The 23,627-nt window shown below is 44.3% G+C and overlaps 1 protein-coding gene across 2 annotated transcripts; it reads left to right on the forward strand.

The window, feature by feature from the left end:
- The first annotated feature begins 1,763 nt into the window (after window positions 1-1,763).
- LOC307045937 (SLIT and NTRK-like protein 3) lies at window positions 1,764-19,060 on the forward strand. Of its 2 annotated transcripts, none has more exons than XM_079691989.1 (7): window positions 1,764-2,425; window positions 5,322-5,602; window positions 5,798-6,049; window positions 6,276-6,391; window positions 6,662-7,582; window positions 8,871-9,090; window positions 16,554-19,060. In XM_079691989.1, exons 2-7 carry the CDS (start codon window positions 5,387-5,389, stop codon window positions 17,667-17,669), a joined length of 2,841 nt encoding a protein of 946 aa, XP_079548115.1. In that variant the 5' UTR covers window positions 1,764-2,425; window positions 5,322-5,386; the 3' UTR covers window positions 17,670-19,060. The 2 variants fall into 2 exon arrangements, with proteins under 2 accessions (XP_079548115.1, XP_079548116.1); XM_079691990.1 differs by having other exon boundaries at window positions 1,764-2,295.
- Window positions 19,061-23,627: the final 4,567 nt, after the last annotated feature.

The raw sequence follows: 23,627 nt of genomic DNA on the forward strand, positions 1-23,627 counted from the left end.
GTGAGCAGGGGGAGAAAAACAAAAGGGAGGAAATCAAAGAGAGAATGGCGTGTAAACCAATCGGAATTGACAAGAGCCCACATGAGAATCAAAGTGAAAGTAAAGAGGGGAAAAGGGAATGGAGAAAGGAATAAAGGAGAACGAAACAGAAAAAATCTGCGTATGATCTGACAGAAATAATTCAGTTGAGAGAAAGGAAAAGGCTTTGGAGAAGCAGAAAGCGGAGGAGGAAGAAAGGAGAAGTGGCTGAAGTGAAACAGCATGAATCCCCATCCATTTCAGCACTGTACAGCTCCACAGACAGCACTAGGCCAGTATAAATAGATCCCCTACTTTAGAGGCGCCGTCAATGCTCCAAAAAAGTGCTTTATGTGCCCGGAGCGCCTCATGCCCCTGGAGAACAGACGCTAAGGTATCTGATGGTGCCTGATAACCATCTTCTCTCAGTTCCTCTCCGTTTGTTTTCTTAATTTAGGGAGCTTCCACGGTTCAACTACAACACTACGGTGAGGAAAGAGAGTGTTTTTCTCCCAGATACTCCGTCACGGCCACTGTAGACGATATAGCCTCAGGTCTGGGATCACATTACCCCTGCCACAGATCAAGCAGCACCAATCACAGAGCTGACCTCAGTGCCAAAAAAAATATTTTTTAAACATCAGCTGCAACCCTGCATGTTTGAAGTGACTTGAATGTATGCATTTGTCCGTATAGGCAATCTACATAAATGCATGTGTACATGTGGTTGTGCATACATGCCCAGCAACTGCCATCCTGTTTCCATTGCAAGAGAGCATTAAGTAGCCTTGTGGGGAAGCTGTAATACAGCCTAATGCACCTGAGAGCCCTGAAATCTATAACCATCATCTACATCTTCCTGATATTACTGGAACCGTCTCTGTTACTGTTGTTTCAGATAGGAATCTCCAGGGAGAGCTTTCCCCTCCACTGCTGCAGGGAGAGGTACAGGGGGGGTTTAGGAAGAGGAGGGAGAGGAAGGAGAGAGAGAGAGTGTGTGTGAGAGGAAGGAGAGAGAGAGTGTGTGAGGCAGAGATGCACCTCTCCATTTCCTCAAGGTGATTCACCTTAATGCACGCTGAAATCAATGTGAAATTGAACTGAAAATTGAACTTTCGGCAGAGTAATGTGGAAGACATGTTGTTATTAAATCTTTTCCTATAGCCATGTAACCGGCTGACTGATATTTGAACGCTTCTGAATGCTTGTTTTTAACACCGTGGCACCATGGTGTCCTTGATGGAGACCCTGCTATTGGTCCTCCCGGGACCCCTAGACTTCACAAGGGGGCATACCTGCCACTTAGAGGCAGTATTGATGTAGCAGCAGGCACGTATTGGGCAGCATGCGTTCAGTTTTGATGGTGGGCTTCATTGCTCTAAATCTCCACGACATCTGTTGCGCCCACCTCCATTTGGCGAGATAGGTGTTTTGATGCACCCGACCAGGCGTCCCTGTAATCTCTACTGTTTTCTTCATAAAAAGTCACCACCTTTTTCCCGACTGCGTGCTCACTTGCTCCAGCTGGCACGAGTCGCCATGGTAACACACACCGGTTTTCACGAAATTCGTCGCTGCTTAAGGGCAAGAGGAGAGATGAATAAACTAATGAGATTATAAATTATTTTCGGTATAGCTGAACAGTCGGGGCACTGCACACGTGAGGAGAAAGTTTATGGGGCCCATTGTGTGTGAATATTGTCTTCTGTAATGTGTTTAAAAATGAGGAAGTAACTGGAGGAAGCCACCCCGCGCCTCATAGCCTATAAACACATTCGCGCCGCCTTGCATGATCAATTCCGGCCCCGTCTGTCCCCCCTTCTTCTTCTTCTTCTTCTTCTTCTTCTTCTTCTTCTTCTTCTTCTCCTTTATCCTCTATGAATTACCCAGTTGTGTTTGAGATGAAGAGAGGTTTCTCCGTTTCTCCACGCAGGCTACAACTCCGCGTATATCGCCCGCCTGTCCAGCGGTCCAGAGCCGCAGCTTCCCCGGGCTGCACTGTGGAGAAGCGGACCTGCATCCTAAAGCCAATCGGGGTTCTTTTTTTTGTTGTTCACTCTTTCCCTCTCTCTCCCGGTTTTTATCCTCCACCTCATTGCAGTCTTATCACGTCCCCCCCTCCCTCCCCGTGCTCTGCCCCCCCTCCCTCCCCATCCGCCTGAGCCGCTACAGGAGAGGAGAGAGGGAGAAGAGTGCGGCTGAATGTGAACGACATGTCGACAGTCAGCCTCTAAAGTGTTTTCTCGGTCGTTCCCTAATTCTTTGGCGGCGGACTGAGTGAGTATTACCCGCATCCCTGCTCTGCTAAGCGTCGCTGTGTGGATCAGAGAGGCTGCCGGGGAGAGACAGACAATGGGGAATGCAATTGGATTGCGTTACTCTGCCAAGGATTTTCATACATAGCCTGGTAAATGTCTTAATAGCTTCTGTTAATGACTAGGCTGTTTAATTGGTCATGCTTTAATTCTACTAACTATTACAATTTGTGTGTGCTGTAATGTTAGGGGCTAATTGATTTTCTTGGAGGGCTGTGGGCTATCCAGGCTGATAGCCCCGTGCATTTGATGTGTGATGCTGCTGCTATATGCCTGTGCGGGTCTGTGCTGGGAGCAGGGGCCCATGTAAAAAAGCGTGGAGCTTGGTTGAGGCTCTGTGTGTTCTGACGGACAGAGAGGACGGAGAGGTAGACACTGGAATTATGTGACATGAATAATATGGCGTTGAATAAGCGGTGACCGTCATCTCTCTGGTTCGCTTGCGTCAGTGTGCAGGTCTAGAGGAGAAGAGAGAGGGGGGAAAAGTCTGAAGAAACACTGGGAGAGAAGCCACACCTGTGTCCGGCCTGTTTTCAGATGGACATGACAGACAGACAGATGGACGGACCGAGTTTTACATTCTGCTGTGCTGTCACCACTCAACACATAAGTCCTCTCCTTTCTTGTTGCCCTAATGATGCAGAGCTATGCCGACTGCTGACTAGTCCACTCGGCTGATTGAAGAAAGAACCTTGAGTGTTGACTGTTTCTTTTTATTAAGGAGAGACAGCCATCCACCAAAGCAGAATTTAACAGGAGGGATCCCAGTGGTCTGTCTGGACTCACTATTGATCTCCTCCATATCGGGGGCTTCGGGCCCAGTAATAAACAATGCATTTCCTTTGACAAATACGAAAACCTACTGGGACTGTGAATGGGTTGTTTTCTGTATCGTTTTCCAATGTGTCAAACACTATTGAGCACGTTGGCCTAGATTGTCCTGTTTTCTTTGTGTTTGAAGCTTAAATGCTCTAAAACACTTGGGTGTATTGTTGTCGTGTTAAGAAGGAAACATGTTTTTTGTTATGCCTCTCCTTGTTAATTGTTGTAAACTCCAACAAGTATTGCAGCACTGCTCTGGTTTTTGTTATGAAAGCTCACACTCATCCTCACGTGTCCAGCTACCTGTTTCTGTACTTGGCAGGCTTTGAAAGCACACTTTTAAGATATGGTTTGACCTTTTCTCACATTGTTTTCACCACGCACACACATGTAACTTGGCTCCGGCGCTGTTTTCTCTGTGAGCTAGGCGTACATTGTGTGCAGGGCGAGAGGAGGGCTTTGATGTAATCAATATCAGATTTCAGCTGTTTCACTGTGAGCTCTCATCCTGAGTGGCAGTCTTGACTGACTTCTTACTGCTTATGCAATCCCACTCCTCTCTCCCACCTCACCCGTTTTCCTCTTCCTTTGCACCTACTCTCTGCCCGTTACTCTTCCTTTATCTGTCTGTCTCTCATTTGCTCCATTCCTTCACCTTGTTCCTAATTTTCACCTCTCCCCTTCATCTTTTTTCCTTGTCATAATCATCTCTGTGATTGCTCTTCCTCTCCCGGGCGGTGGTGTTTTCACTGCTGCCTCCTTGTCTAACTCGCTGATGCTAGATTATTGCTGTATGATTACAGCTACCATACCATGATGATCATTATTGCGTTTCGCATGACAGTGTTCAACAGCAGATCGAGATGCTTTATCCAATTTAGATCCCATTAAGACTTGAGAGGAAATAACTCCATGCAAGACTCATATCTCAGTTTTGTTTTTGTTTTTTGTTTCCACGGAGCACTGCAACTCTCATGTTGTTGTTACAGCAGTGGCATCCCCACCATCACCATCACCATCAGCATCAGTTCATGTTCCTGCCCGTCATCTCGCTGCCTTCACATCAGCCCTTTTGAACATTTTGAAGAGTTTGGATTCGCAGCGACGCTTTCACTCCACTGTCATTACCACAATAATGATTATGACAGGACTCGATGGCTGTTGATAACCTAGCATATTCTGCTGATTGATAATATGGTTTTTTTTGTGCCTCTTCCTTCTGTTCTCTGATTGCCATTCATCTTATTAAATGGAGCAGTTCATTAGAGAGAAGCATTATGAGTCTGATTTGCATCTGCCCATATTCATATTGCATACATTAGAACAACACATGCGTGACATTTCAGCTTCACCGGGCATTTGAGAGTACAGATGAATATATTCATTACAACCTCCCCCCCCCCCCTTCACTTGTCCAAAAAGCCACTCTGAAAATGGTACCATGTGATTCACAGGTGACCTAGCCCACATGTTTACCTTTGTTTTGAGATTTTTAATGTCAGTATTTGAATTTGAAATGCAAAAGCAGTGTTGAAGAAGCTGAGGGATTGTTAGCGTGTTGTTTTTATATCAATGTTCCACACATTCATGAGCCCTGTGGATCCAAAGCTTTGTTTTCTTATGCTTAATGCATCTTACATATGTTTACCATGGCTCTGCTCATATCACTGCATACTGTGGCCTCCAGTTGGCCTATACATCATTATTCCGATGTAATGTGATTCTTTCCCCGTGGCGCTCGGGTCTGTGCCATTTAACTTTTATTTCTGACTGCTTTAGTAAGCTTCTGATGTATCATCAATCTGATTCATCCTGAACTGACTTTTGCTGTTGCCTCCCTTGTCCTTTTGCCCATCTTGTGTGTGTGTGTGTGTGTGTGTGTGTGTGTGTGTGTGTGTGTGTGTGTGTGTGTGTGTGTGTGTGTGTGTGTGTGTGTGTGTGTCTGTGTGTGTGTGTGTGTGCATGTGTGCATGTGTGTGTCTTTTGGGTGTGTGTAAATGTATGTACCGGTGTGTGTGTGTGTGTGTGTGTGTGTGTGTGTGTGTGTGTGTGTGTGTGTGTGTGTGTGTGTGTGTGTGTGTGTGTGTGTGTGTGTGTGTGTGTGTGTGTGTGTGTGTGTGTGTGTGTGTGTGTGTGTGAATGTATGTGCCGTGTCGCTCCACGCAGTGCGGTGAGGGGCCGATGCCGGGCTTTAGCCCCAGGCTGCTGAGCTGAGAGGGAGAAGCAGGAGGATGCAGTGGGTCGCTCTGACAGTGGCCCTAGGGTGTGTGTGTATGTCCCGGGCGTCACACACCCCCACCCCTACCCCCACCTCCACACACACTCCTCTGGTGGACAACTCGGAGGAGGAAGTGGACGAGCCGTGCTTCGAGCCGTGCACGTGCGAGGTCAAAGAAGGCGTGCTGCACGTGCACTGCGATGGGCGGAGCTTCACTAATGTCAGCCAGGTATGACGACTGTTCGTTCTTGTCCGTCACGTGGAACTGCACTGCTCTGCACTTTATTGCGCTGACATTTATCTCATTATCATACCGTATCTCCAAGTCTAATATCCTGTCTCTAATGTGGCTTATGGCTGTTTCTAACTGTTGGATTCATGTAATTAATAAGATAACTAATCAGACCTCTAATTAATCATTCAGGTGTCACAGTCGTGGGTCCGCCCTTTTAAACTCAACATCCAGAGGAACTCTCTGAGGCGTCTCTATAGTAACGGGTTTCAGCACCTTGGCAACGCAGTGTCGATAAACCTTGGCAACAATGCACTCCAGGACATCAAAGTGGGAGCTTTCAACGGGTTGGCCAAACTCAGACGCCTGTACCTCCACGAGAACAAGCTGGAGGTCTTCAGAAACGACACCTTCGCTGGCTTGGAGGCCTTGGAATACCTCCAGGTAGGCTGGAGTAGATAAACCATGTTGAGGACACATGAGTGACGGGATAATTGACACATTTGCCCCAAGATAAGAATATAATATAGGAGAGTTATTCGCTAGCAGGTTCTTAAGATATCTGTGCAGTTTCGAAAAGCAGAGTGCCTCAGCTTTTCCTGCTGCATTCAGCCTATTTTTCCAATTGCAGCAATTATATGATCATCACATTTTCTCTTTATACCTGCAGGCCGACTACAACGTGATCAAACGAATCGACAGCGGTGCTCTGAGGTTCCTCTACAAGCTCCGGGTTCTCATCCTCAACGACAACCTGATACCCATATTGCCTGCTCATCTGTTCAGGTTAGATTCCTTATTATTTCTCTGCAAAGTTATTACATTATGCAGGGACGGGTCTGTAGAAATATCTGCGTCAGACACAATTAGCCAGTCTGTACTTTTTGTCGAACTCATGTTTCTGTGGCAAACTATTTCGTATCATAAAAGACGGATTAATCATCAGATAGAAAGAGTTCTTAGCAGCGGAAAGTGTCAAACTATTATTTTCACTTACACATCACATTGTCCTTTCATCTAACCTAGCTTACTATCCCCCTCCTCCTTCTGTTTTAGATCTGTGTCTCTGACTCATCTGGACCTGCGGGGAAACCGTCTGAAGAGCCTGGCATATGCTGGGACCCTGGAGTACGTCGGGCGCTCCCTGATGGAGCTGCAGCTGGAGGAGAATCCCTGGAACTGTGGCTGTGAGGCGGTGCAGCTCCAGCAGTGGCTGGGTCAGATCCCCTACACGGCTGTCGTTGGGGACGTTACCTGCGAATATCCCTTTCACCTTCACGGCAAGGACCTGAGGGAAATTCCCCGCAAGGAGCTGTGCGCTGACCTCCCGGATAAAGAGATACAAGCCGAAGTGGGTGGACCATCAGCAGGATCACAGCCCCAACCTTTACCCCCAAACTCTAAACCCAACTCCCATCCGGGGCGGGTCCGGCCCACTAAACCCTCCTCCATGGTCCACGGCCGCCAGAACACGCACACCTCCTCCACTTCGTCCTCCTCTTCCTCAGCGGAGAGGAAAGAGAGGCAACCGAGGCCCACTAAAAGGCCTCGACCCTCCAGGACATCCCCCACAGCTCGCGGTCTGATGCCCAACCAGAATCCCCCCGTGGCTGGCTATCAGACACGACCCCCCATCCCCATCATTTGTCCCCTGGGTTGCACTTGCAACCTGCACATCTCCGACCTGGGTCTAACCGTCAACTGCAAGGAGAGCGGCTTCCTCAACGTTTCCCAGCTCACACCTCGGCCCCTCAACGGCCGCAAGCTGTACCTGAGTGGAAACTTAATCCAGAGGATCTATAGCACGGACTTCTGGAATTTCTCCAGCCTCGACCTGCTTCACCTGGGGAACAACCGCATCTCGTACCTCCAGGAGGGGGCCTTCTCCAGCCTCACCAGCCTGCGGAGCCTCTACCTGAACGGGAACAACCTGGAGAGGCTCAGCCCCCCCATGTTCCTGGGGCTGCAGGATCTGAGGTAGGATTTCTTTGTTCTTAGTCTTTTTACATCACTCATAGCATTTCAAGCACGTTCCCCTTCATCGCACTTCAAAGTAATTCATAAACCTTAACCACATGTCAGCTCAGGTATTTAGATATTTGTTTTAAATCTGAGGAAATTGATTTCACTGCGATACAGGCATCGCACGGAGCAGAACATTTTGATTACCATTGTGCTGGGATTTGATTGAAATGAAGAGATGTCCTTTCTCTTTTAGGAGTTTGTCACGCTGACTGATGGCATGCTTCACTCGAGGTGTATGAGTGACAACGGGAAAATGAATGTTTTTTTTCCTTATTTGCATACAGAAGTGTTAATAAGGGGGTGAGACGTCTGGATGGTGCCAGGAATTTGCTTACAGTGATGCATATATGTATCATTGTCAGATTAGGCTTACAAAGTTAAATCCTCTTCAATTAATGTATACAGCAAATATCATCTGTCAGTAAGTCTATTTATTCTGTGAGCGGTGAGTGTTTGATTCTGACAGCAGGTCAACTTTCATCCTTAAGAAAAAGAAGGTTAGTTGGCAAATCCGATCGTATTAAAAACATCATTTAGCCTTTCAGCTCCACTGTCTCTCTATTTCAAGATGAGGTTCAGACATATTCATTTGACTTTTTCTCAATAATAAAGATTCCCTCGGGATGTTCAAAAAGTCTTCCTTTAATCTCTCCTTAGCCTTTGTTAGGGACTCTATAAGTAATTTAAACATATTACTTATTACAGCAATCAAAGTATATTTGATTACTAGCATGCAAAGAAAAGTCTACCGTCATATTTAATGCCTCTCTTAATTCCCACTGAGTTTCTATTATTGAAATCTCGAGAAAATTGAAAAAGGCCTTAAATTGGACATAATGATTAGGCCTGCCAAGACTAGTGTGAGAAGTCATCAGTGGAAAATTATACAATCTCATTTTGACACTGATCAGGTAATCAGCAGTGAAAAGTGCACACTAAATCACATTTCTGTTGTGACTTCTTTACGTAAATATTCAATTATGCTATTATCATGCTGAGATGCAGGAGAGGTAAATTATACTTTAAAACAAACCGATTTAAACACGAGAACATTCATACTGTGCTTCAATTAATAACTACTTTGTTATACAACACAAAGAATGTGTGATATTATATTGATTTCTCTCTAATGTCAGATATCATGAACTGCTGATATCGTTTTATTTAACATGACATCTCCACCACTTTTCCTCCTTTTTCCACAGTTAATCTTGAGTGACTGTCTTTTCCTCTCTTTAAGGTACCTTTATTTCGAGTACAACGAGATCCATGAGATAGATCCTGGGACTTTCAACTCCATGCCGTCCCTGCAGCTGTTGTTCCTAAACGCCAACCTGCTGCAGAGCCTCCCGCTCGGTGTGTTTTCTGGAGTTAATCTGGCTCGACTCAATCTGAGAAACAACCATCTTCTGCTGCTTCCTATGGAGGGCGTGCTGGAACACCTCACCGGACTGCGACAGGTCGGTACAAACATTCAACTTTATTCGCTGAGCAATTGAGGGGGTTTGGCTGCAGGAGGATGCTCCAATCAGAAATGATCCCGATCTGCTAACCTGCTGGTGTGTAAATGACTCACATACCTGGCGTGAAGCTTTTAGCAGATTTACGCCAAATAACAGGCATTCATTAGTGACTGACAGTGGCAGGGTGAAACATGGAGATGATTGAAATAGGCCTAATTATAGAAGGGTATGTTTATTTTGAATGTCAGCCGATGAGATTAAAAGAACTAATAGATTTCCGAGACACATAATATTATCACAGCTCGATGAACTAAACAGAAGAAGCTGAATCAATCTTCTGAAACTTCTGTCAGCCTCCTGATCTCCTGGCCTCTGGCACAGCTGCAGTTTCCTCAGCCATCATGCATCGTCTGTTGTTTTGAGAGCGCTGCTGTGGCATGTGGGACTCTGGTTGCGCCTCAGGTATTCTAATTGGAAAATTGCAATTGACTCGATTTGCATAAGTGGTCTTAATAAATCAGTAACTAAACTGGAGAAAGCTGAACCCCTCAAGTTTTTGAGCATGGTTGTAATTAAGGCACCTTTTTGTAAAAAACATTTTTCATACTATAGTTTGTGGTAAATTCACTGTTTGTGTTAGACCGTACCTCGCACACTTAACTGCAGAATTATGGGACTGTAGCTGTACACAATGCGCCGATAAGGACCGAGGTATTACATTTTTCATCCTGCCTCCTCTCACTTCAGCAAATTTACTGTACCAGGCTTTTCTTAGGCAGCCAGAGTAGAATTAGCTAAGGTGGGTGTGGATTAGCCTGAATGTCATTGTGAATTCCGGTTTTACTTTTCTCTGTTAAAAATCCCCAATCCCAGCTAGTGTGGGTGAGGCTGGCAGTTCAGAGGGTGTTTCTAAATGTTTGCTCAGGGGAAGGACGACGGTGGTTTATGCAGCTGGAGGAACCGTGTAGAAGTGTATTGTGTTTTTGTGCCGCTATACGCCTCTGAAGACCAAGAGCATTAAAGCATTCACCAAATGGAAGTGCACTGGGCCATATTCATAAAGCCCAGCTGTATCACCATTGAGCTCAAAATCTGCAGCACGGTAATTGAATTCATTCATTTACCAGGGTTGTTATTCCTCTGACAAAGCCATATTAGCGCAGTCCATGGACTGTAGAAAAATAATGTGACAATGATATCACCTGTGACTTACTGCTGGCCTTTTGGAGGCTCGGAAAGTGGGATTTCTGGGCGCCGACGTGTGTTTTTAGAGCCAGAGTTTGCACTGTGAAATCAAAGAGTAACACAGATGGGAGCAAGGTGAAGTTTACAGGGGCGGTAAAAAAAATCTCATAAAGCAGTAGCTCATATAGCTTAGAGTCAAAGCCACCATCAAGAGCGGGATTATCAGCTACACCCACTTACATCCATGTTATTTTGAAAAAGACCTCCATAATGTTGCTGTTTTTCTGTTGCTGTATCAGTTTTAGAGAATATGAAATGCGTTAATTAATTGCAACACAAGAGCTACTGTAAATAGTGTTACCTTTAAAAACAACAATAATGGGAATGTTACAAAATGAAGGTGAATCACAATATGAGTCTATGCTAGAAACATGTTCACTTCATATAAACAAGGCTTTCTCAGTAAATGCACATGTTGTGTAGAGCAGCTCACTCTCATTATTGCCATCTGTAATGAAAAATCTTGCCTACAGCAACATATCACCTCGAATAATGTCAGATAGAGAAACAATGCAGACTGCAGAAAGACAACAAACAACACAGATTCACCAGAGGGCCAGATTGACAGGACTGCACAACTCGTAATCACCCGATTATACGTTTTTGTTTTAATCTGACTTAATACAAACTAATCTTTAAGGGCAATGGTTTGACATTTTGGAAACAAACAGTTATTTGCTCTCTTGCAGAATGTTAAAAGGTTACGGTTTTTACTCAGACTGTGCATAAAAGGTGTGACCCACACACTGTGTGCTGTGGTTAACTGTTCACTTCCAGCGTGGAAATACAAAACAGATGTTGTCCTCGAAAGTGCATAGAAAGTTAATCTCCTCGAAAGAGGAAGTGAGAACTTTGCAACATGGATCTTTATGAGCAACCATGTCAGGATTTCTGTTATACATCCCGTTTATATTGCTAAAACATTAAACTATATGATACATGACTATGGCATTCAGAGTTTTAACACCGTCTTTAGCATATTTAAGCTTTATATAATAAAATACATTATTCCATTATCTTCCTTTCTTCAACAAGAGTTAGATGAGAATTATGATACCACTCTCATATCTGTCTGTTCAATATGAGACTGCAGCCAGCAGCTTATTACTGTGGCATAAACACTGGAAACAGTGAAACAGCTACCCCGGCTGTTTTCATAGGTAACAAAATCGCTGTTTACATCAGGGAATGAAATTAACACCTGCCACCTGCCGAACACAGGGTAAACGTAGGCCGGAAAAAGATATTCAGGTCGCCTGCCACCTTGGTGTAATTCCTATGCCTTTTATATTAAGAAATATTAATGTGTTTTGAAGCAATTTCTATGTTAATTTCAGACCCTGCTTTACATTATATCTAATTAGTTTAAAGTTAAGAAAAAAAAGAAATCATGTTGCTTGTTATCGGGGCCTATGTGGGGTTATATGCACCGCTCCCTAATCTTTGCGCTAAACAGACGGTACTAAATTCAATCACATTCATTCAATGTCACTCACCCAGTCATTGGCTTTCCGCAGTAGAGCTGCATAGTACGTAATTTCCTGTTTAAAAGCTTATTGAAAGACAGTCAAAGCTACAGAAACAATAAAAATGTTATAAGTCAGTTTCACGTGGAAGGCTGCTGAGTCATTAAGCTTATAAACTGTTGTTAAATCGTCTAGTTTTTTACTTTGTTCAGGGGGTCATCCCTATGTTTCCATGGTCCCATATTCGTGATATCAAATAACACTGTATGAAATAAATTGGTATGGGCTTTCATCGCAGTTTGAATTTCAAATGCGTGAAGGGAGATAGACCTTTCCAGTGTGGTAGCAATTGGGAAAATGGCCTGAGTCACTGTGGAGGTATCAATGTCAAAAGAAAACCAAACTACTTCAAAGACTAAATCTATCACAATTGCAAGAGTCCAAAGGTTTCAAGGAGTGTAACATCAGTATGCCAAAAAAAAGCAGTATGTTGGTGATTTTAAATGTAACTTCAAGGAACATTGCTGGGAACCTAAGACCCTTGAAATGTGACATTAATGTGTAATATTAAGAGGATGTTAATATTAATGTGTAATATTAAGAGGATATTAATCTTGGGGACATAGATACGTTCCCGTTTTTTACTAACAGCCAACTAAACTCTCAAATATTAAGGAGTAGCAAATTAAAAATTAACACACTATAGTCTTTGACATGCATATTTGACAAAACTGGTTTATAATTCTAGTTTTAATACATTTTACTATGTGAAAGTTAAAACTCTACTTTCTGTTATCAGACTAGCAGAGGAGTTTTGCTATTGAAGCTATTATTCAGCATTAGCAATGCTGTTCAAGTTGCAATCCAGCAGCCAGGACATTCAAATGACGTTGAGAAGGGCATGTGCTTAATGATATTAACATTGATTCAAGTCTGAAACTCAGCTGATAGCCAGGTAATGGAGTTAATTAACACTGTGAACGTCCTCAGCAGATCATATCTAATAATTCTATTAAGAGATTACCTGTCAGTGCAACCCTTGCCTCTTCACATCTGGCCATTATTTTCAGTCGGTTTGTTTACACACTCTAAACCAGTGGATATGTTTATGCAGTGAAAACAACTCGTACATTTTTTCATAAAGTCAGCCAGTATTCCACTTGAATGTGCACAGCGCAGCAAAAACCGACCACCACAGGTGTTTAGACCTAAATACATTACCTCAATAAAAGCCCCCTGAAATACCCGGCTTTTAGCAGGAATCTGACCAGTCATCTGGCAGGCATACTAATGTGTTTTCTATTTCAGGAGGGAAGATGGTATTATTGAGTAAATGCCAATAGAGCCAGTTTACAGCAATATGTTTCACTATGAGAGGATTTTTCCTGCAAAATAAGGCAGGCTTTTCTCACTCGTATGGCAATAACCTCAATTAATAATTTTTAAATTATCTTTAGGGTTGCATAATATAGACATGATTAATATTGCACTTAGTATTGCAATTTGATTTCTACATCAATATGTTGAATTAGAAGTTGAACGCATTTTAACTGAGATAAATGTTTCTAATTGTATTTTTACAATGACAAAACCATTTAAAGTTTTCACATGCAGTGCTGTGACTGATTTTAGTCAATGCATGTTAGGATGTGTTAAAACAGGTTACCACAGCAATGCTATAAAGTATTTAAAACATGCATACAGAAGGAACACACTGTAATATTAGCGTATTGTTCAGCGCTATACCGACATAATAGCAGTTGTGAAAAATGGATTACTTTGAAATGTTCCCGGCCTCTGTTAGTGGATCAGTTGTGTATGTTTCTGCAGATAACACGGTATACACACTTGTCAAGTCATGTCTAAATACTTCCCAAAGCATCTTTCGGGACACTTCAAACACAGAGTCCAGATATATGATACAGCAGCATTACAAGTCAGTGTTTGTTTTCCCTCAGAATAAAAGATCAAGGGTATCTTTCCAGACTCGCCATGTTGCACTGATGTTCGGCAATCACACAGAGGCAGAGATGCCAATTTCTCTACTGACAATAGCCTCAATTGACCAGAAACTCTTGCTCTTTGCTCTTTGCTATGACTACCGCTCTCTCTCTCTCTATACCTACATGAAACACAAACCGCTGGATAGAACAAGTTCATGCCCCCTCCCAAGGGGTTGTTGTGGGAAATCACTATCTGAGGTAGAAGCTGACGAGGCAGGCAAAGGGAGCGTGAGTACACTATGAAAATAAATTACAACACTTCAGAAATAGAAAAATGCACTCAACATCAGAGACAGGTGAAATCCAACATAGCAAGGGTCCGTGAGTGAATTGCTTTGAAACGTTTCTCTAGCTTCGTATGTATAACGTATCCCATGAAGACTGGTTTCGAAAAATAGATTTTAGCGTATACTGCAGATTCTTTTCTAATGCACTCTTTTCATTTTGGCTCTGTGTATTATTCAGAAGACAATGAAACACATTCATCAGTATGGACAAGGCTTGGCAAGCTGAAGCTCAGGGCCGTCTTTTCACCAGAGACTTCAGCAAAATCCCTGCACCAGAACTTCCAAAACCTGCTTATATTGACTATATTTCTGTGAACTAACTGGAGCAATTCTGATGACTGACAGGATATTGCTATTTGGGCAAAGTGATCAATTATATGACAGATGGCTCGCTGAGAAAATCCTGAATTTCTCTCATGATGTGATTTTCTTTTTATGGCTTTCAAGTACATTTTGGACAATTATTGCGTGATCTTTGATCTCGTCATAATGATAAGAACCCACAAGAGCTAAATGTACTCCTCAGCGGCTGAAGCATGGCAGTTTCCATCCAAAATTGATGGCATTATTTAAATCAGCATGAATATATTTTCTGACAAAAGAGGTTTTTTTAATGTTTTTCTCATGAATTTCTTTCTGAATATGATAACAAGAAGCATCACAAGAGTGAATGTTTAACTCGAAAACATTTTAAACAAGACTCATGTGGCTGCTTTAACCACAAGAATGTCATGTTTACTGTGATAATGATACAGTGCCATTAACATACTGTTTGTGACTTCACTAAAAAGCTTAGTTTTTACCAAAAAACATGGTTTCATGCACTCAAATTTCCCACTTCCACCAGCACCTGTCGGGCCAACTGAGGGTCTATGATTTGCGTTAAAAACAGAGCTTTGATTGACAAGTTGACAGCAAATCGCACACTAGGTGACCAGGCGTATAAATTGTAAACGGTGTTAGACATGTTGGACAGATGCTTGCAAAAGAGAAGGGGTATAGAGCCCCTGGGATCTATGTGAAAGCAAACAATACCTGGAATAAAATGCTTCAAGAATTTCCACCAGATGGAGGATTGTCGTTATGAAAGTTATAAAAGTTAAAACGAGCTGACATTTCGGTCGTACCTTGTTTATTCAAAATGTCACCTTGTCTGGTTGTGTTCATTCAAGCTGATTAACAGTGCCACAATGATTCTGAAACACGGAAAACTGCGCTTTCAATGGACCTTTTATTATATAGTGGAAGTGTTCAAGAGTTAAAACTGCGGCAGAGTATTGTTTCTACTCACTCTCCAGTTGCAATTATGCCATTATCAAAGCCACACAAAAGCCCACAGTGGGCTTACTCCAATAAAGTGGAGGAGCGTCCTGTTGTTCAGCGTGATGCATGGGGAAGTAGTCATACAGTTGCTCCCACAACAGCAGTGCTGAATCATCTCAAAAGGCATCCATCTATTTCTGCAAGCCTGGGAGTTGGCCTAACCAAATTAGCATGACAACATTTGTGCAAGCTTCTTGGAAATGTGACAGAGAAAGAATATCAGCTTTCATTGCCAATGTCGTTGCTAAAGATATGGAACAGATTAGTTCTGCAGACAATGCAATGAGATGTGAGTGATTCCCTTTGTGCATAATCTACTTTACCCTTTTCAAAATGTGGCAAAGTGAATATTTGAGTTTGTTTTTAGGACACGCAATCAATAGCTTGCAATGAGGAAATGGATTTACGCCCGTACCTATTGGATTATAGCACAGGGGAGAGTTGCATCATTACATCTCGTCTATTGTTAAAAACAAAGTGCCGTGATACTCGTCACACAAAACCTGCCTGCCAGTTTTGTCAATAACCACTTATGTAAACTCTGAGTGGCCTTTATTTTAAACTGAAATATTCCTATAACCCGCTCCATGTGTGAACAAGTTTTAAAGAGAGCACTTGTAGTGGTACAAGTTGAATTGGTCACTACTCGGTTGTTCATTATTGAGAGTACACTGTGCCTGTGCGCAGGCATTCAGGAAATCTAACCACTTCAATATTTTGATGACCCTATAATGACATTATTTACATTAATCAGTACTTTACCACACCTGCATTATTCAAAAAATAATTAAAAAATGCTGGCCGTTGTGGAGAGATGTACTCTATTATGCAAATGCAGAAAAACTCATTTTCAATATACTCTGGCTGCTGAAAAGCGAAGGTAGCAGAACACATCATTTTTCTTGTTGTCGTCCTATTAGAGGGCCAGCTGCTGGATTATTCTTCAACGCAAGACGGTTACAAAGTTACTTATATCTGTGCTCTACATCATGATATATCACAAGCATCTCAGATATATTATCTCTTTTTTTGTTTACATTCATAAAGTGATTCATGAATTTGCATTGCACGGCAGAGTGTTAATTAGTGGAGCATTACACAATGACAAAGCGCTATGTTGCTGTGTGTTTCTCCAGGTGGACCTGCAGCAGAACCCGTGGGAGTGCACCTGTGAGGCAGCGTCGCTGAAGCGTTGGCTGGAGGGTCTCAGCGCGGTGGTGGTGGTGGGAGAGGTGGTCTGCCATTCCCCAGAGAAGACCAAAGGAGTGGACCTCCGCTCCCTCTCCATGGAGCTGCTGTGTCCCGAGCTGGAGCCCCCGGAGGACGAGGGGCTGGAGGAGCAGACAGCCACCTCCACGGGGGCAGCCAGCGGCGTGTCGGAGGGCTACCCCGGCTCCGGGCTGGGCCCCCTGATCCCCCCGGGGAAGGATTCAATCCCTCTTTCGGTGTTAGTGCTCAGCCTGCTGGTGTTGTTTGTGTCGGCATTCTTCGCAGCGGCGGCACTAATCGCCTACGCCCTGAGGAGGAGGGACAAGCTGCCGTTCCGCCGCCAGGGAGAGGTAGACTTGGCGGGCATCCAGATGGAGTGTGGCATCTTCACCGAGCAGACGCACCACCACCACCACCACCATCACCACGGCCTCCCGGAGACGCCGCCCCTGCCCGCGGCCGAAAACAACCACGTCTACGACACCATCCTTCCCCCGGAGGCGGGGTCAAAGGGTCCCGGCCCGGCCGCAGCCCCCCACATGTGTAGCAACCCCATCTACAAGGAGGAGCAGGAGGTGAAGCAGCGGCCACAGTTTGCAGCTTCCAAAGACAGCGAGGGAAGATACTGCCCGGCAGCGGAGAAGGAGAGGGAGTGGACTCTAGAGGCGTCCTCGTCCCCCATCAACACCGTCACAGGAGCGATGGGACCCCTGCCCGGTCTCCACGGGAATGGCATGCTCTGCCCCACGGTGATTGACAGCCAAGGCCCCACCCCTAAGGTGGAACTGGTGAACTGTCTCTTCAGACTCCCTGCTCCCGAGTTCAGAGACCTGCCAGACAGGTACGCGAGGCCCCCGCCCCGCTACCCTCACCCCCAAGACTCCAAACAGGAAGCCAGACTCGACCAGACGCTGGTGGTCTCCACCGGCAGCTCCACGGCAGGCGGGAGCAGTCAGAGCGAGCAGGGAGTGGGAGATCAGAGAGCCAGACTGAGGATCACACCCGACTACATGGAGGTGCTGGACAGGTCCTACCAGTTTTAAAACTCCCCCCTCGTCCTCCTCCTCCTCCTCTTCTTCCTGCTACCCCTCTTCTCTTGTCTCTTCATCATCTCCCCCTCTGGCGATGAATCATCAGTAACAATGACTCCTGTACAGAGGCTGCTGTGGCTTTGAGAGGAGCCTGTGGGAGAGCGGGACTACACCACACACGTGTTTATTCCTGGATAACAAGCTGAGGTCAGTTTTTGTATTCCCCCCCCCCCCCCCCACTACTGGCGTATAGGTTGGTATTTGGCAAAGGATTAGCTGATCCCAGATCTCTGCCTGGAGGCCAAACTTCAGCTGCAGCTACTACAGAATCTTTTCTCTCTGTTACGCCTCACAATCGTAAAGTACCGAGGCTCTGTTTTTTTTCTACTCGCCACAATGAGCAGGAGACATTGTGCTGGTGGGCGTCAGTGTTCATGATATCGGCTCTTTGCAACATCAAACACAGAGTCATAAACTGTGACAGCCAGAAGGTGTGGAGCACAGTAAGATGGAGAAGCGACAGAGACAAAGCGAGAGTGAGAGAAACGACTAAAAACAGCCAAGTGCCTTAGCAATGAACAGCCAGCAGTGTGGTCAATGCTTATTTTTCTATGAATACAGATCTATTTATCTAAACAAAGAGGTTTGACTACCAACGGATGGGACGCTGATGGACGACTGAGACTGAAACCAATCAAAGTCGCCGAATAATTGCATTCCCTGGATGAGCCAAAAATAATAATATACCCAGTCAATTATTGGAGTTGTTTGTATGCAGTTCAGTTCATTTTCATCTCATCCAGTTAACTTAATTTGCTTCTCCAGCTGATTTTCTACAGGGCTAGACGAGGGACAAATCCAGGAATAGTTGGTTGCTGTGTGACATTTTGAAAAGGTTCTGTTTTTTTGGATGAAAGGATACAGAGATTTTTTTTTTTTAATGCAAGGCAATGGAAAGCCGACAAACAGAAGGACTTTGTGGCAATGGATGCATTTTGGATTTCTTAATCAGCCAGACTTAATGAGGCCACGTGGACCTCTGCTCCCCGTTTTCTTTCATCGGACCAACGGCACAGACGCTACTGTATTGATTTTTAATTATTTCTCAGAGGAAAATTGAATGGCAAAAAAAAAACAATGGACAAAAAAACCTGCAGGACGCAAAGGCATTTTTTTTGTCCAAAAAAAGACAGACACTCCTATCAACTATCGATTATTATCTTTTACGGAGGTACCTTTTTATGCTTTCATCTCCTACCAATAGTAGAGGCAGTTGTGAATATATTTATTCTTAGTTTTTGCGTGTTGAAGCTCTCCTGTAAGGGATCATGTTATATTAATGTATAGGATGATTCTGCATCTGGTTCAGCCTTCTTACCGCCGACCCACGAAATACAATAAAGGGTGCTACGTAAAAAATAAACCTTGCAATGGTAGCTCTGTGTGACAAATTGACACACACACACACACACATGCCATGACCCCCATAAATGCACACTCACTCTCTCTGTCTCCATGCTTTTAAGAACATGAAAAAAACCGCCTGAGGTATGCTAAGCCTGTGAGCTTTTCCACGCAGCGTGTTCAGAGATCAGATGAGAGCTGAGCCTGCAGGGCTCCTCTCACACTAAAAGGCGGAGATATAAGTTAATAGTGTGAAATCTACCACATTAATGCTATAGAATCAATACAATCTATTTGTAAATTAAGGACATGTGGTGCTGGTGGCCTCGAGGCCAAGGTCGTGAATTGCTCCATCTCCCTTTTGCTCTGTTCCTTGTTAATGATTTTCTCCAGCTCACTTCTCTCTGCTTTCATCTCTGGGTTTGATTTGCTCTCTTCTTATATTCTCCTCTTTTTGTTCCTCTCCTCCTCACTGTTGTCTTCGCTTCCCCGTTCCCTCTCTTCCTCTCTCGTTGCTCTGGCTGTCAGCTCAGCCTCTCAGGACAGACGCAGAGAGAAGCTGCTCTATATGCTGCTCCACACACAGGTAGCTCGCGCTAAAGTGTGTCTACGTGTGTGTGAGAGTGTGTATTTTTTTTCTTTCCTTCTGCTGCGCTCTTTCCATCCTTCGGTGATGAGTGCACTTCTTCAGACGCCTCCTCACTCTCAGTGTTCAGATCTCTGTTGCACAGATAATCCCCCTGTGGGTGTGTGTGTGTGTGCGCACATGCAGGACTGTGTGTGTATATTCAGAGGGGTGTGCCTTTGTTTGTAGGTGTGTGTGTTTAAGAAGTGTGAGTGTGCAGCTAGTTGAGTGTCTGTGTGTGAGCGTGACGAAGAGAGTGAGTGTGGCGCCACAGCCTCAGTCCAGCCTTAATCCTCTAAGCTGTGTAGTTCACTCATGCCACATCAGCCCCATTGTGTCTACAGACAAAGAAGCACAGTTAAAACTAAATGCCAGTTAAAGCAACAAACGACTAATTATAGCATCATTCTCTCCGTCCTCTCCTCTCTCTCGTTCTTGCTTTTTAACGCTTCCTTCTCACTTCCTTCGCCCGATTTCTGCAACACTTTCTGTTCTGGACTCGTTCCAACTGTGTGTGCGAATGAATGTTGCACTTGTGTTTCCCTGTATGCGTGTGTATGTGTGTTTAGGCTGGTGTTTAACTATCTGACAGCTTTGCCATGGTTCATGTGTTTGGGTCCTGTCAGAGCTGTCCTGTGACTGTGTGAAAAAAAATCATTCATTTCCCAGAGTCGAGGATGAAAGAGTCTTTAGACTTCAAACGCCTGTGGGCCTCTGTGGTTTAGATTGCCTCTCGCTCTTCCTCCACCGCCGTGTCGTTTATTCCTTAAAAAAACACACAAAAAAAACAGTGCCGCTGTGGCATCGGTTAAGTAGTGATGGCAGAGACACGGCAAGGAGCTGGACAATTAGCCTGATTAAAACACTGTCATTTTGCATAATAGATTTTGCCTGGGCTGCGAAAAGCAGATCCATTTTGTGTGTGTGTGTGTGTGTGTGTGTGTGTGTGTGTGTGTGTGTGTGTGTGTGTGTGTGTGTGTGTGTGTGTGTGTGTGTGTGTGTGTGTGTGTGTGTGTGTGTGTGTGTGTGTGTGTGTGTGTGTGTGTGTGTGTGTGTGTGTGTGTGTGTGTGTGTGTGTGTTTGTGTGTGAAGGCATGAAACCATATTCTTCTCTGCATACATATGTGGGGTATTAAAAATGCACAGTTGGGCATAGTTTGATGTCAGTGAAGAGGGATCTATTTAAAAGTCATGGTGCATCGCTGCAGAAGCTTTGGTGTTTGGGCATGACAAATAGTTGTGGTAGAGCTGGTCATCCCTCACAAACAAACACACACACACACACACACACACACACACACACACACACACACACACACACACACACACACACACACACACACACACACATAAACACAAGTGCTGCAGATGTGCACACCCTTTCTTCACACAAACACAGATGCACAAGTAAACAAAGTCCATTTGAATATGTACATACAAACACACATGCAAACCGGCGGTGCTGCAGAGTGCAGAGCCGTGATGTTGTTTGGTTGCTCTGCATTGCAGTAATCGGCTCCACTCTTCTGCTGTGCTCTCACCCACAGACAATCACTGGCTCTCAATGGACAACATCAGCAAGGGGAATACCTACAAAGAGATGGAGAGGCATAGAGAGCGTGTGAGGGAGAGAGTGAGATGGAGAGGGGAGGGTAAGGAGGGTTCTGGAAGGGAGAGGACGATGAGAAGGTAGGGAAAAGAGGGACTAAAGAGGACAGAGGGAGATTTAAGGGGAGGATGGGAGGAGATAAAAAGAAGGGGGAGAAAGATCAGCGAGCGTGTGTTTCCAGGCTTAAGGCTGCCGGAGGACTTGTTAATTTGTGAGCGAGGGGATCGTTGGAGTAGGTAGTGAGACGCAGAGAAGAAGGAAGCACTTACAGTATGCGGTGTGAGGCAGACATAGTGAATCCACACATCTTATGTCCGCCTTTGCTTTGTGTCTGCTCTCCGGCACACGACGCCACCCACATGATCTCTGAGAAGACTCGTAGCTCAATTACATGTCTGCCAAACAGCTACGGTCAGAAGAGGAAGATTTCCGTGCCTCCATAGTGTAACATGACAATACATATTTACAGTGCTGTGAAGCAAAATGGCAGATAAATCGGCATGTTGCCTAGGTGTTATTATAGTAAGCTGATATGTGTCTGTGTCATTCTGCCGTTGCAGTAAGCAGTAGTGGAGACACTAAGATGGCAGGGAGTGGGCCTGTTCGACGTTGAAAGCATCACACGAGCTCTACAGGCCTTGTGCTGCAGTTTTCAAAGTGTGTGTCTGTGTGTGTGTGGTTTTATATCAGGCACATTTATATGAGTTTAAAGGTTTGTGTGTAAAAGAATGAGAACAGACAGAATAATGAGAGTATGGATGAAAGTCTTTGATTTTTTTTTATTCTCACAAAGAAATACCCTTTAGGATAAATAGAAGAAGATTCTCCCACATTTCTAAGCCTACGCACATCCATAAAAGTGTCCACCCTTCACCTCAGGTTTTTTTGCAGTGAAAAATGCGGGGAAATTTAAATTACCTGCTGATCATTCATCACTGAAATTATTTAGTTTTCACTCGGATGTAACTATGCTATTATTGATTATTTTGTATCCAATTTTCCGCTTTTTTAATATTCACTTTATGAGAATTATGCGCTGAATTGAGTTACAACGAGCCTCAGGATCAGTGTCTTTCTAAACTCGCTATAAGACTGTGTGGATCGTACCATAAATTCAGATTTGTGAATGTGTCTCCCTGCTGTTTGGACTTGTTTCCTCCCCCGTCAGGAGGGAGCCAGCAGCGGAGGATTAGCGCTACCTCAGCACAGGAAAGCCTGGTGGCTGCAATTGCTCAGCTCCCATCACCTTCTAAATACCTCAGCTGGTGGTTTTAGTATTGAGAGGCAGTGGGCCACACAACTGTCGACTTTGCACTTCATTTATGATAAACTTAAGTCGGTCTTAATCTCCATCCGACGCCGTGTGTTGAACCAGTGTTTGGAACAACATGTTTATCTGGAGAGTGTTGCTGGGAGCCAGGGGAAGGCACCCGTTCACTGAGATAACCCGCAACATCTTCTCTCCCTCCGAGTGCCGCTCTGAAACTGGGAGTGTGATTGTGTGTGTGCGTGTGTGTGTATATGTGTGTGTGTGTGTGTGTGTGTGTGTGTGTGTGTGTGTGTGTGTGTGTGTGTGTGTGTGTGTGTGTGTGTGTGTGTGTGTGTGTGTGTGTGTGTGTGTGTGTGTGTGTGTGTGTGTGTGTGTGTGTACAGGGGCGTAAAAGTGATTTATGGGTCCTGTGAACAGAGGGGAATTCTGGGACCTCTTTTTACTTTTTCATCACCAGAGCGATGGCATCAAACATCTAAATCTACCCAGCTACGAAGCAAAGTTCACACATTTTGATTCCCAGATCTGTTATAGAAAGGTCTTTGGGTGCTGCCCTGATGAACCTAAGCTGTCAAGAATGTACAGGGCCTGAAAACAATAACATGGAAGACAGAACTATAACCCTGAAATGAGTAGTAATATAACCTTTGTACATATAAAGTTTGTAAAGGTTGTGTGTTAAAACCTTTGCCCAAAAACTGAGATCAAAGTATTTCAAGGTTCTCTTATATATCTTTCGGTCTTCACTTTTTTATGGCACACAATAGAGAGTAAGACAATGTAGCCAGTTTCAAAACAAGTCGATATTTTCAAGAAGTCTTTCTTATACACACACACAGACACAAAGGCGTTGAGGGACATATTTAAAATGCATTCAGAGCAAGAGTACAATAAGAGTGTTGTTTTGTTTGCTGCTATTTTATTAACCTATCCATCATAATATAACAACAAGTGAATCGACTGAAAATATTGACATCAGCGGGAGTTATGTACAGCAGCTCTCCCTTCACATTAGTTAGTGGACCATCAAACACACAAACTAAATCTTTAAAGCTGCACCGA

This window comes from Notothenia rossii (genome assembly GCF_949606895.1).
Source record: "Notothenia rossii genome assembly, chromosome: 7".
In the NCBI taxonomy this organism is placed as follows: domain Eukaryota; kingdom Metazoa; phylum Chordata; class Actinopteri; order Perciformes; family Nototheniidae; genus Notothenia; species Notothenia rossii.

What these genes read in the sequence shown, in the direction of transcription:
- LOC307045937 (XM_079691989.1), top strand. Translation starts at nt 5,387, where the DNA reads ATGCAGTGGGTCGCTCTGACAGTGGCCCTAGGGTGTGTGTGTATGTCC. An exon ending in GCTTCACTAATGTCAGCCAG is followed by an intron (nt 5,603 to 5,797) that starts GTATGACGACTG and finishes TTAATCATTCAG; the next exon opens with GTGTCACAGTCGTGGGTCCG. An exon ending in ACCTCACCGGACTGCGACAG is followed by an intron (nt 9,091 to 16,553) that starts GTCGGTACAAAC and finishes GTGTTTCTCCAG; the next exon opens with GTGGACCTGCAGCAGAACCC.